The 13,517-nt window shown below is 43.5% G+C and overlaps 1 protein-coding gene across 1 annotated transcript; it reads left to right on the plus strand.

Moving 5' to 3' along the window:
* Positions 1-3,616: 3,616 nt before the first annotated feature.
* Positions 3,617-13,394, plus strand: LOC105910103 (CTP synthase 1-like). Its single transcript, XM_012838784.3, has 18 exons — positions 3,617-3,742; positions 4,749-4,926; positions 5,326-5,496; positions 5,706-5,806; positions 6,256-6,372; positions 6,745-6,828; positions 7,139-7,219; positions 7,512-7,663; positions 8,029-8,161; positions 8,972-9,060; positions 10,240-10,334; positions 10,581-10,643; positions 10,816-10,859; positions 11,022-11,118; positions 11,264-11,319; positions 11,514-11,610; positions 12,168-12,312; positions 12,603-13,394. Exons 1-18 carry the CDS (start codon positions 3,632-3,634, stop codon positions 12,694-12,696), a joined length of 1,908 nt encoding a protein of 635 aa, XP_012694238.1. The 5' UTR covers positions 3,617-3,631; the 3' UTR covers positions 12,697-13,394.
* The last annotated feature ends 123 nt before the right edge of the window (positions 13,395-13,517 follow it).

The following is a 13,517-nucleotide window of genomic DNA, read 5'->3' on the forward strand; positions in this document are numbered from 1 at the left end:
ACAAGAAAACAAAACAAAACAAAAACAAACCAAAACCAAAAAGAAACGGTAAAAGCCGCAGTATGCAGGGTGCCCTGTTTTGATAAAAGCGTTGGCTCAAGCGGTTAGTGTGTCATGTGTCGTGCCTGGGAAACACACATGCACATTTCTTTATGAACACAGGATTGCACACACACACACACACACACACACACACACACACACACACACACACACACACACACACACACACACACACACACACACACACACACACACACACACACACACACACACACACACACACACACACACACACACACACACACACACACAGTGCTGAGCTGTGCTGGGTCCATTGGGTGCACTCATGACTGATGACTCCCAGCCAGTGGTTACGGGCGCATGTTTGCCTGTGTTTCTCTGTGAATAAACAGCAGCGAGGCTGCGGCCTCACAAGAGGCGCTGAAACAAACTGCTTCGTGTTAATTAATCAATGCCTCCGTCTTGCCCTCACCAGCCTCCCTAATGTTCACCTTCAGGTAGGCTTCATGAGGAGGGGGGCAAGAAGGAGTGGAGGTGGGGGTGGGAGAGCTTCGTCAGCAGGAACAACAACACCCCACTGCCTATATAAAATAAAAACAGGCTGCTTGTTTTCTGCTAAGGGTCTCGAAAAAAAACATTCCTGTGTTTCCTGCCAAAGTCTCCCCATTGTGTCTGAGCCAGTTTGAGGAGGGAGGCAAATTATATTAGCTCAGCATTGAAAAACATCAGCTTAGCCATGGGTGGTGTGTGTTCATGCACAGATGACAGTACGGGACCTCACTGTGTGATAATCCTGCCCAGTCCCTCTCTCTCTCTCTCTCACTCACACATGTCATCCGCCTCCTTAATCAAATTAGCTCCCTTCCAGGCAGAGAGGAGACTAGAGGGAGGCAGCACCATAGAGCGCACAGCAGACAACGCCCTGCAGCTGACCTTTATTTTTTTCTGGTAAAACGGGCCTTTGGTTGTAAGCATGTTTTGGGTCGATGTTTGGGGTACGGCCAGACTATAAAACATATATATATATTTTAAAGGGGGCTTTTGGTCTCCAAAATAATAAAAAAAAACAAGCTTGTCTGTTTTACATCCACATAGCACACCAAAAGTGCCTGGCATCATGCCTCATTGATGCCGTAACTATGATACAATTCATTACCACAGTACATGCCTCCCAATTTATCACTGCAGCCTTATGTTATACATCAGCGTAAAGCAAAGTCTTTCATCGGTATCTAAGCCTATATGTACACGGCCTCTGGCAATGCATATTATCACCACAGATATTTAACATGACAATGGCTGCCGGAGCCAACCGTGATGATGGTGACGAGGCAAAATAAAACCCTTCCTTCTCCGTGTAATCAGTTTGGATGGCACTTCATCACATCGCAAAGGACAGGGTGACAGCAGAGCTGCGCTGCGTGGGGGAGGCTGCTGCATGTCCTGGTGCTGGTAAGATCTCAGCACGAGCTGAGGGGCTTTTACCACCCCCCACCCCCCACCCCAGCCCCCCTGCTGGCAGATGCTGTGGCCCGCCCTGCTTGCTATAATTAGCTCAGTTGTCTGAATGTAACAGATCCCGGGCTGCAGGTGACAGCTCTGTGTGTTGGAGTTTTCGCTGCATGGTCACTGAGGGCCACTCAATCTACCGTAAGTGCACAGGACCAGCGAGCCGCGGCAGGCCTGGACGATTTTACTTGTGCAGCGAGGACGCCGCGGGCCAAAGAGACAGATTTATTTGCATGGGGCCAGGCTCTGGCGTAGTGCTTTTCCCCACACACACACACCTCTCAGCGGCTGGGGCAGGCATGGTGATGAAGCCGAGTCGAGTTAGGATGGCTGTTCGCAGATTGTTTCTGTAAATCATTCACCACATTTTGTCTCTCAGTCCCTTCAGCCTAGCAGCCTTGTGAAAGTGAGGCAATGTGACCTGTGACACACTACACAACACATACAAACACACACACACACACACACGCATACATGCCTTCCACCTCACTGAGCAGAGCGAGTGCGACACACACACACACACACACACACACACACACACCCACACACGAGAGCACACACACCGTATGCATGCCTTCCCCCTCACTGAGTGGAGCGAGTCCTACTAGGCCCCTCGTGACCTGAGTCAGGACTGCATTAAGCATGTGTAAGAGTCTACTGACAAACATGACTTCTAACATGACAATAAGGACATTTAGTACTCCTACAGCATAGAACAAATTACATTGTAATGCTATTACAACTGTGTGTGTGTGAGTGTGTGTTTGTATTTTTTCCATTTATGTGTGTATGTAGGTAGTGCTGGCCTCAATCCAGATATCTTCGTTTTTTAGTCTTTCAACTACATGTCTTATTACAAGGCTGGCAATGAGCACAAGAGCTCTTCTAATTTTTCTCTGAGCTCAATGCCATACAAAGACCCCCCCCCCCCCCCCCCCACAGGAACATCTCACCATTTTAACACAATGGCTCATAGTAATAATTAAAGCGAAATAATATCTTTCCCCTCGCCGACTTCCCAGATCCATCCTGTAATGATTCTCTCTGGCTCTCTCTCCTAATAGAGAGCACAATCAGAGGGGTCCACGGATGAAGAGAGATAGTCTAAGAGGGGGGATATTGGCTCTCTCAGTCTTCATTTATAATTAGAGGAAACAGCTGATAAAATGAGACCAGTGAGATGGCGAGGACGAGGGCGTTTTAATTAGATCTGCCTCATAAGCAGAGATGAATTTAAAGTCCCACACACTCATTAACAGCAGGCCGCTTGTGGAGCAGGCGGTGGCGAACAAGACAGGATGGTGTCTCGTTTGTTTGCTTTGTAGCCTGTGATTATTACATCTAAATGAAGGTGATGTAATGATGTGAAAGCATCAATGTCTTTAGGCAAATGTCTTTATGTATTACAGTGGGTGCTGGGGACCACTGGCTAAGTGGCAAGAAAAACAACAGAGAGACCGTTACACTAAATCATCCAATCATTTGTTATGCACATTTATTTCAAAGACCACATTTATTTCAAATAAATGTGGTCTTTAAGTCAATATTGTCAAATGCTTCACTGTAAACAATATGGTGTGAGAATCTTGATAGATAACAGCTTCTGTCTATGACTTAAATATATTACTGTTAAGGAAATATTAAACGTTCAACTGCAGGGTTGTTATTTAAAAATGAATGAGTAGTGTCATCATGTTGGCTTTCTCTGGGCACTAATCTAATTTGACATTATCGGTGAAAATGCAGTCAGCTCCATCTAGTGGTAGGCTAATTTGTATAAGTGTCTGTGCTTCTACTCACAAAGATATACCCTTGACAATGTTCACGTTTTACATAGCAAAGCTAAGCATCTATCAATAATTTCCGCCGCTATGACGGCTATATATATATATATTTAAAGTACATAAATATATATATAAGTATATATATAAGTCGTCTCGTGTTGATTTTCTGATTAACATCGGTGCTTACGTTTGTGGTGGTTGACAAGCCTTTGACAAACATGGATTTTGCATTGTTTGCGCTGCACCATATAAATACTGTGGATAGTACATGCAGAGCTCAACCTTGAGTGAATCACATCATTTTTAGATTCAAGATGTACGCCAATGACGTTGTAGATGTGCGTGATTGTGTCATCTGTCATACAGTCGTCCACGTGTGGTCTGGTCTGGTCTGGAGTGCTACATCGAGTTGTCCACAGTCATACGTGAGTAGCATGTTTTCCTCCTGACAATAGGAAATATTATAATTATAACTTTGTCGTCATCAGACACTTTGGGATGGAAATGAAAGATATATGGAGGTGCTAGAAATGTAGCCAAGGAAACTCACTGTTCTACCTTAGGCTAACATTAGCACGTTAGTTATGTGTTTCTCATGTCAACAGGTGTCTGTTACAGCAGTGTTATATAACGTAGATAGTACTGGAATGTAACCCAACTTTCTTTATACTGTAAAGGCATATTTGCTCCCGCTGAGAAAATACCATTGCGCTTAACCAACAATATCCACAGGCCTTTGAATGTAACGTTACGTGGCCATGCAGCTAGCTAGCAAGTTAGCTAAACTAGCCAAGCCTTTGAATGATCTTGATTATTAATCACACAGGTACAGGTATTACGTACCAATTATTTAAAAAGTAAATAACACTAACCTTGCGCGAGAAATATTATTTCATCACTACGTAAAACATCCGAGAAATCTTTCCCGCCAAAGTTGGCATAACCTTATAGCTTCACGGCTTTCATTTTTTAAACTTTAGCAACTAATGCGGAACGTCACCAGTGGGTTTGGTGTCAAATAATGTAAGGTTATTCAGTCTAAATGGCCCAGACAGCAATCCTTATGCTGTTATTTACATCGGAACATGTGCAAGGGTGCATAGACCCGCCTTCCTCTTGTGGTCACCAATGAATTTACAGAAACTGTTGACAGACGTCAACAGCGTTTAAGCAAGGAACCTTCTGATATGATACATGAGACGTCAACACCGTTTAAGCAAGGAACCTTCTGATATGATACATGATCGGTTGAGGGCCATTTTGCCTTTTGACATATTTGTGCTGATTAGATTTTTGACTAATTATATGCATTGTCCCAGTGACCCTAACTCTGTGGCAGTATATTTGTAGATGTACAGCCATCATTGTCAAATAATCTGTCAAAATATTCTTTCTAAACTATTAAGTTAATTGGTATGCTTTCCCCCTCAGCTTGTGGTCATGATGAAGTACATACTTGTTACGGGTGGTGTCATCTCTGGTATTGGAAAAGGAATTATTGCCAGTAGTGTGGGGACAATTCTGAAGTCCTGTGGCCTTCGTGTTACTGCAATTAAGATTGACCCCTACATCAATATCGATGCTGGCACCTTTTCACCTTATGAGCATGGTAAGTTCACATTTTCTGATACTTGATTTAAAGGTACAGTCCCCCGATTCTGGCAAAAGTTTGTTGATATTTGAGCGCAACAGCCAATCAAATTACGACCCTCCCGTCTATGCTCTTGCAACGTGTTGATTGGCTAGAAAACTGCATGGCTCGGTCCAAAACGGACAGCTAGAGGCCCTAGAGGAGCTATTTGCTGAATGAATGCGCCTGGATTAGAATCGTGGAGTGCACCTTTAAGTGTCTGTTCGCAACTTGAGATGTTCTTAAAGTGCACTCTTTATAAGGAGCTTTTGGGCATCTTGTGGTTGTCTGTGATGATAGTGAGGTTTTGCAAACTGTTGTACGAAGCAGCTGGCTTACCCTCTGTAAGGTTTGCCTAATCTTGTTTGTACATCTTAGGGGAAGTGTTTGTACTAGATGATGGTGGCGAAGTGGACCTGGACTTGGGGAACTATGAGCGCTTCTTGGACATCCGTCTCACCAAAGACAACAACCTCACAACAGGAAAGATCTACCAGACTGTCATTAACAAAGAGAGAAGAGGCGACTACTTGGGCAAAACGGTCCAAGGTAAAGTTGTAATGTAGGGATGCATCTTGTTGCTGGAAGCTTTTGCCAATGCATTGCTGCTACACATAGCCTAGTTTCTGCTTTTGGATAGCCTGTGTAAACATTGGTAGGTCACACCTAAAACTCCGGAATTCTCTCCATATCATATTGGTTATTTAACGAATGTTTCTGTGATGTGAACGTTCCTTACATCTTGTTTCCCTGCCCAGTGGTGCCACACATCACAGACTGCATTCAGGAGTGGGTCATGAAGCAAGCCAAAGTATCTGTGGATGATGATGAAGTAGAGCCCCAAGTTTGTGTCATTGAGGTACGTACGCTATATGGATTGTATAATAAATAAAACTCCTTACTGAAAGTATGTCTAGATAAGGTCGTCACAGATGCTGCATGCACACAATGATGGATGGGAGTTATTTTCAGATGGTGATTCAGCCACAGGCTTCCATCGTTGCTCATCATCTTCATCTTCATTTTGACAGTGAGAGAATTGAAATGCAGATAGACGCTGTCATTAGTGTCATATTTCTGCTTTTTATGTCAATTTGAACAATGGTGGACTGGATTTTCAATTTGTTCAAACTGAAGTTTTTAATGTGAAAAAAAAAATGGTTGACCTTGCTAGAAACTCCTGTTCTACTGTATCACTCAAGTGCACTCAGTCTAAGTTCTTTTTTTAACATGATATAAAATTATGGCCTAATAGATTGAGATGTCAGTGTCTCTGGTGTGGAAGTTCATGGTTTCATTTTGGAACAGCTTGGAGGGACCGTGGGAGACATTGAGAGCATGCCTTTCATTGAAGCCTTCAGACAGTTCCAGTTCAAAGTCAAGAGGGAGAACTTCTGCAACATCCATGTCAGCCTCGTCCCACAGGTATGGTCTATTAGGTATTAGTATTATTGTTGAATTAGTCCTGTAGGTCAACTTGTAGAACAAGGTGCTAACACCAAGTTCAATTGACAGCGCTAACAACAGTTATGGGCTTGATACCTAGCACACTTTGATGAAAAAAAAAAAAACATATATAGTTACTATTCTGTTAGTTGCTTTGGATGATGGTGTCTGTCGATAAATGAAATAAAAGTGAATTTGCTTAAGTTGATATTTTTAGAGGAACCTCTAGATCAGATACATTACCCATTAATTGTCTTCAGCGTCCGTCTTAATAACGATTAAATGAGCTGAGACTGGTTGTGTGTTGATGAAATGAGCTGATTGGCTGGTTGTGTTCTGTTGTTTCTCCAGCCCAGCGCTACAGGAGAGCAGAAGACCAAGCCCACTCAGAACAGTGTGCGTGAGCTGCGTGGACTGGGCCTGTCTCCTGACCTGGTAAATGCCACAGCCTTCACTCAGTGTGTCCCCGCGGCACGTTACAGTAGAGTGCAAAAAACGTAGGCACCCCTGGGCACAAGCCACAATAATTCTTAACATTTTCTCTGTTGAAAAGTTCATGAAGTAAAAGGTGTCATTGCATTACATTTGAAGACTTAATATATATACATGTATATATAATATTAATGTTGGTTTGCTACATGGATTGTATTTGCTTATTTTTACTGTAATGTAATGATGTCTAGACTTTTACACACCACTGTGGTAATGGCCTGTATGTCGTCATGCTCCAATGCGCTCTCTGCAGATTATGTGCCGTTGCTCCACACCGCTGGAAAAGGCTGTCAAAGAGAAGATCTCCATGTTCTGCCACGTGGAGCCAGAGCAGGTAAAGTCCCCCTTGCCAACCACAGATAACTAATCATTGATGATTTTTCTGGCAAAATAAAAGTGATTCTCCTCCCGTGTTAAGCTGATTTGTTCATGATTAAAAACACAAGTAAAGAAATGATGAAGTGATCGATAGCGCTCCTAGTAACAACACAAATGTCGTCACCCAGGGAGGACACACACTGACAATTACAAATTATGTACATCTGCATTGGACTTTAAGTCCTCTTGGATGAAGGTGTATGCGTAATGGAATGTCCCCCCCCCCCCCCCCCCCCCCTCTGCTTCAGGTGATCTGTGTGCACGATGTGTCGTCCATCTACAGGGTGCCCTTGCTGCTGTGCGATCAGGGCGTGGTGGATTACTTCGGCACGCGTCTCAACCTGCAGATGGACATGAGGCCACGCAGGTTGCTCACCAAGTGGAAGGAGATGTCCGACAGGTGACCGAATCCATCACAGTTTTTCCACACACCTCGCTAATTGTGATTTAAATACAAGAAAACAAGTTTTCTGCATTGGTGGTAGAACTGGCTTGATGAGAATGCATTCAGATCTAGGGATGGGAGTAAGTTATATTGTAATGTAGAATGAATAGGCTTCTTAATTGTTAATTTGTCTGTTAATTGTTGTAAAATGAGCATAAATGCAAGAGGTTGAATTTCCCCATTTCAGTTATACAGTTATGGTGATGCTAGTATCACTGTTTAAAAAAAAACCCTTTCCTATTTGTGAAGATGAATGATCAATTCTCAGTTCAGCGCTGGAGGTTTGTCAGTGATCACGTGTGTGCGTGTCCACCCCACAGATCAGACAGACTCCTAGAGAGCTGTTCCATCGCACTGGTGGGGAAGTACACCAAGTTCGCCGACTCGTACGCCTCAGTTATCAAAGCCCTGGAGCACTCCGCCCTCGCCGTCAATCAGAAGCTAGAGATTAAGGTAATCCAGCCGGCTCCGCTTTAGGCCACCGTTGCAGGGCATGCCTTCCAGGGCCACTATAGAGATGGGAGTGCGCTGGGTCACGGGAATAGTAGCGTTTGTGCAGCAGTTATACCACTGTTGTGACTACTCACTTGGGCGGGAAGATCAGTTCAGGTGGTATTACTCAAATATTCTTGAACGCTTGTATAATGTGTTGTATTGCCTCCCTGGCATGGCTTCTTAAACAAACAAAATATGCCAGACTGTCAGGTTACTTTTACACATAATGTCGCCTCTGTCATTCGATGAGCTCATACATTCACCAAAAACGATGCATGTTCTTCTGCTTCCTGTTGTAGCAGATGTATTGGCACAGTTTTGTTGTGTTGTAGACAAACAGATCTTTTGACGGTGATCATGGGCTGTGTCTAGTATGAGGGCTCCATAAACCTCAAGCTCGCCACATTCATATCTCAGTGGTGGCCTGTTAGAAATGTGCAGACCGACCGGAATATTCAAACAGTTGCGATTATCCTGGATTTAGGCACAGCTGAGTGGGCCTGTCTTGAAGTGTTGTTGACGTCTACCAGGCACAGCTAGCACGTGCCCCTGCCTGCTGATTCTTTCTGCCGTTGCTTTTTTCCAACACATTGGGAGTGCTGCTTACCCAGGGCTAGCCATAGGCTTACTGCCATAGTTAGCAAAAAGGACTGCCAGCTATGGGGCATGCATTAATGCCCGTTTGCTCTCTCTCTCTTTCTCTCTCTCTCCTTCCCTCCCTCCCTCTCCCCCCCACCTCTCTCTCCCCTCCTTTCTCCCTCTTCTCAGTACATAGACTCTGCAGACCTGGAGGCGGCTACTTTACAGGAGGAGCCGGTGAAGTACCACGAGGCCTGGCAGAAACTCTGCAGTGCAAAGTGAGTGTGTGCGCAAAAGCATGCTGGTGTGTGTGTATGTGTATACATGCGTGTGTGTGTGTGTACCCTTCCATGTGTGTCTGTGTGTCTTCGTGTGTGTAAGTATACGTTTACATGGGCATGCACACATGTGTGGGTGTGTGTTTATGTGTTAGTGTGTGATTGGTTAAGTGTGTGCTTTCCCACCTGCAACAGCGTCTCCCAATCTGTGTAAACGTAGTTTCAAAAATATTGTATTGATATTATATAACCGACTCAGTGACATTCCCCAGAGTGAGTGTGACTGTTTAATTTGATTGTTGATGTTCGAGACTCAGTTTCCGAACAGGCCCATGTTTTGTTTACACAGCACCACACATCTGTCAGAAATCCTTTCACTTGTGGGACAGAGTTGCACCAAAGTAAACTCCCATGAGAATTCCCACGCATACTGCATGCACACACGAATCTGTGTTTGGCACAGGTCAAAAGACACATTTGTTTTCTTATTCGTGTCGGTGGCTGACTCAGCGGTTTCGGTCATATGTAGGGGTAGGGAGTGTGTGTGTGTGTGTGTGTGTAGTGATTGTAGGGAGTGTGTATGTGTAGGGGTAGGGAGTGTGTGTGTGTGTGTGTGTGTGTGTGTGTGTGTGTGTGTGTGGTGATTGTTTTGGCTTGGCCTCCGGTGTGCATGGGCAGTGTTATGAGCATAGACAGTAAAAGATTGGACTCCATAGAGTTGGATTGGAGAGCAGTGAAGCCAGATTTGGGGCTATTGTCTGTTGGCCTCTCGTTGACATCTGACATCGTTGATATTGTCTGGTAGCGTTCTTTTTTTTTTTTGAGTGCAGGTGATTTTGGCAAGTGTTCTGATTCACTGAGCTCTTTAAGAGGTAATACTTTTGATGCAGAGCATTTGTTGTAGATTATTATCCAAGCAATTCCACTTCTCTTGTGTGCGCCTGGATGTTGCAGGTCTGCAACGTCATTTTTTTTAGCATAGTTGGCTTCAGAGGTACATTTATTTGATGTCAAAAGAATCTGAAATGAATGGAGGTCGGTGGAAGGTAAATCCTAGTTGGTCCTCTTACACTGAGAGCCCCTCCCATGACTAGTGCGCATTACAAATGCTTGCTACCCTTAACCAACCTTGGTTGTGCCTCCTCTCCTCTCCTCTCCTCTCCTCTCCTCTACTCTCAGCGGGGTCTTAGTGCCTGGTGGTTTTGGTGTGCGTGGAACAGAGGGAAAGATGCAAGCCATCAGTTGGGCCAGGAAACAGAAAAAGCCCTTTTTAGGTAAAGAAGTCAGTCATGTTACAACTCCTTATGTTTGTACAACTCTATCCCAGTTTCTTCATGTTAGATAATAACATATGGTTTTGCAACTGCAAATAATTTTTTATGAGAACAACGAGTGTATAATGTAATTTGTTTTTCAAATAATGTAATAAAACCTGGTGTATGCTCTGTTGAGAGAGGAATGTCATGAGGACTGATCATGTTCGTGTGCTATTTAAAAAAAAAAATGTATTCCATCCCCAGGGGTGTGCTTGGGCATGCAGCTGGCAGTGTGCGAGTTTGCCAGGAATGTTCTTGGCTGGGAAGGTGAGTCTGCTTTAGCAATCCTGAGTTACCTTTGGCCACGGCACAACAAAAAGGTTACATCGCTGCGTGCAGGTCTTAATATGAGATTAACTTGCAGATGCAGCTCGCACAATACTCATGTGGTGAATAATGATTCAGAGCATATATTACTTTTTGTCCCCTGTTCTCACAGATGCCAACTCCACTGAATTTGACCCAGACAGCAAACATCCGGTGGTAGGTATCTGCAAGGGTTTATGAAAGCTCAGAACTGTCTGTCGTGTCATTTGACTGAAAGATCTAAGAACGTGAACATGGGGAAGTAGTAAGTAGCATTGCATAGTGGAGCTTCTTTCTCCGGTGAACCCAACAAGAGCGTGCATGTTTATTGTGTTGCAGGTGATTGACATGCCAGAGCACAACCCAGGCCAGATGGGCGGCACCATGAGACTGGGCAAGAGGAGAACCGTCTTCAAAACCAACACCAGTGTTTTAAGTGAGGCCCAGCCACAATTATAAAAGGCTTATTATTTCTTACTACTACTACTACCAGTACAACTACTACTGCCAATAATAATAATAATTGGACATAAGGACTTCATCATGACACATCAGGTGATAAATGCCTTTTGACCTTCCAGGAAAGCTGTATGGAGATGTTGACTATGTTGATGAAAGGCACAGACATCGCTTTGAGGTATATTTTCTGTGTGTGTGTGTGTGTGTGTGTGTGTGTGTGTGTGTGTGTGTGTGTGTGTGTGTGTGTGTGTGTGTGTGTGTGTGTGTGTGTGTGTGTGTGTGTGTGTGTGTGTGTGTGTGTGTGTGTGTGTGTGTGTGTGTGTGTGTGCGCGGTTAATTTTCTTTCGTCACTGATTGATTTCCCCCCTTTAGGTCAATCCAGACCTGAAGCACCATTTTGAGGAGAGAGGACTGCATTTTGTTGGGCAAGATGTGGAGGGTGAGAGAATGGAGGTGATCGAGCTAGAGGGTGAGACTCTTCTGCCTTTGTTAAATCCAGCAGGGTCTTAGTGGTGTGGCCTCTGTTCAGATTACAGGGGGAATGTTACCTAATTCCATTTTTTCGCCTGCATACAGAATGTTTTTTCTTTCTTATGGCCTGTTTAGACACCCAATTCCAATGTTTTTTTAAATCTGATTTTGACCACATTTATATATTAAGTGGAGAAAATGAGGAGAATTGATAAACTTAGGAAGGTTGTTATTTTTCACATGTGGCTATAAAGGTCAGATTTAAGCATTAATCTTTAATTTAGTATCATAAATTGCTACTCCACGACAAGACACATTTATATAGAACCATTCATCTGCATTGGTGATTCAAAGTGCTTTACAAAAAGGCAAATGAAAGAGTCTAGAAACATAACATTAGAAATGTTTTAGTGCATTATAACTTCAATTTTATTTATATTGTGCCACAACAACAAAATTGTCTCAAGACGCTTATAACAGTGACGCATGACAAAGCATCTGAGAACAGATAGATTTTGAGTCTAAATGCTGTTATCTCCTCTCTCTGATGCTCAGACCATGCATACTTTGTGGGAGTGCAGTATCATCCAGAGTTCACGTCCCGCCCCATCAAGCCGTCGCCCCCTTACTTCGGCCTGCTTCTGGCTGCCGCGGGGAAACTGCAGGGCTACCTGCAGAAGGGATGCCGTCTGTCCCCAAGGTGAGTCGTCTAACCTACAATTTCTCGGCACTCCGCTGCCTGGTAACATCCGCGGAAATGGCACACTGTGAATGTCAAAGCAAATTCTCCAACTCACAGTGGCTTTCAGCGGTGTGATGGAGGAGTGTGTTTACTGTGTTGTCTTGTTTTGTAGCATGGCATTCTGGTCTTTTGTCCTTGAAAAGAGGGCCTGGGCGCCCAAAAGGCCCTCGTTCATAATGCACTCTCAGTCATTGCAACTGTTCAAGTAACTGGAACATACTGGAAATCTGATTTCTTTGTCTACTCAGGGACACATACAGTGACCAGAGTGGCAGCAGTTCACCAGACTCCGAGATCTCGGAGCTCAGTTTACCTCGTAAGCCTGAACAGGCAGACTACTGAACAGCCACGGCAAGGCCTGCACTGTGTGACTCGGTCATTCGGTGTGAACTGAAGACTCTCTCCTTTCACTTCTGCTAGAGCTCTCTGAGCCACAGCTGTCAGCGTGTGTCACTTTAGGAACTTTTAAGGGAGAACATGAACTGCTTTGACAGTTGATGTACTGTTGGACTACAAGGAAAGGAATGTACTGATTTTAAATTAAACGTGTCTTTGCCATTACTACTATGTAACATTATTTTGCTTTTGTTGGTTTATCATGATTGTAATATAATATATTGACAAAGCATGTATCATGTATTTGAAGTTTGCGTTGTAGTTATAAACTGTTAAGTACCGTTCTGTTTTGTCCTGCCATTGAAGTTCATCAATATCTGTTTCATCCTGCCATTAAAGTTTTAAAGTTTCTTGTTAGTTTTCTTTTTAACCACATAATTTTTTTGTTGGGAGGTTACTACAGCAGCTGTTGCGACTAGTCCACATATGAGATGTGGTTATTAAATAACGGGACTACTACTGTAATTCAATTGTATTAAAATACTCTTTATACTCGTAATAACAGTCTCGTTCTTTAATAGCCACACCTTGTATGAACGGATTGTTTGAGTTTCGTCTATGAAGCCATATACTATTTTCCAGATGTTGCCTTTGCTTTACATGGATCATGAAATAAAAAATAAAAAAAACAGTATATGCACGTACAAATGTCTTCTGTTCAGTTTTGTGGGTTTATTTTTCAGCCTATGAATATAATGCAGATTAAACAAAGATTTCGAGTCAGTGTCATGTGGTGAGATCATGTCATATGAAGACACGACATTTGT

Source organism: Clupea harengus, chromosome 11 (assembly GCF_900700415.2).
Source record: "Clupea harengus chromosome 11, Ch_v2.0.2, whole genome shotgun sequence".
Lineage (NCBI taxonomy): Eukaryota > Metazoa > Chordata > Actinopteri > Clupeiformes > Clupeidae > Clupea > Clupea harengus.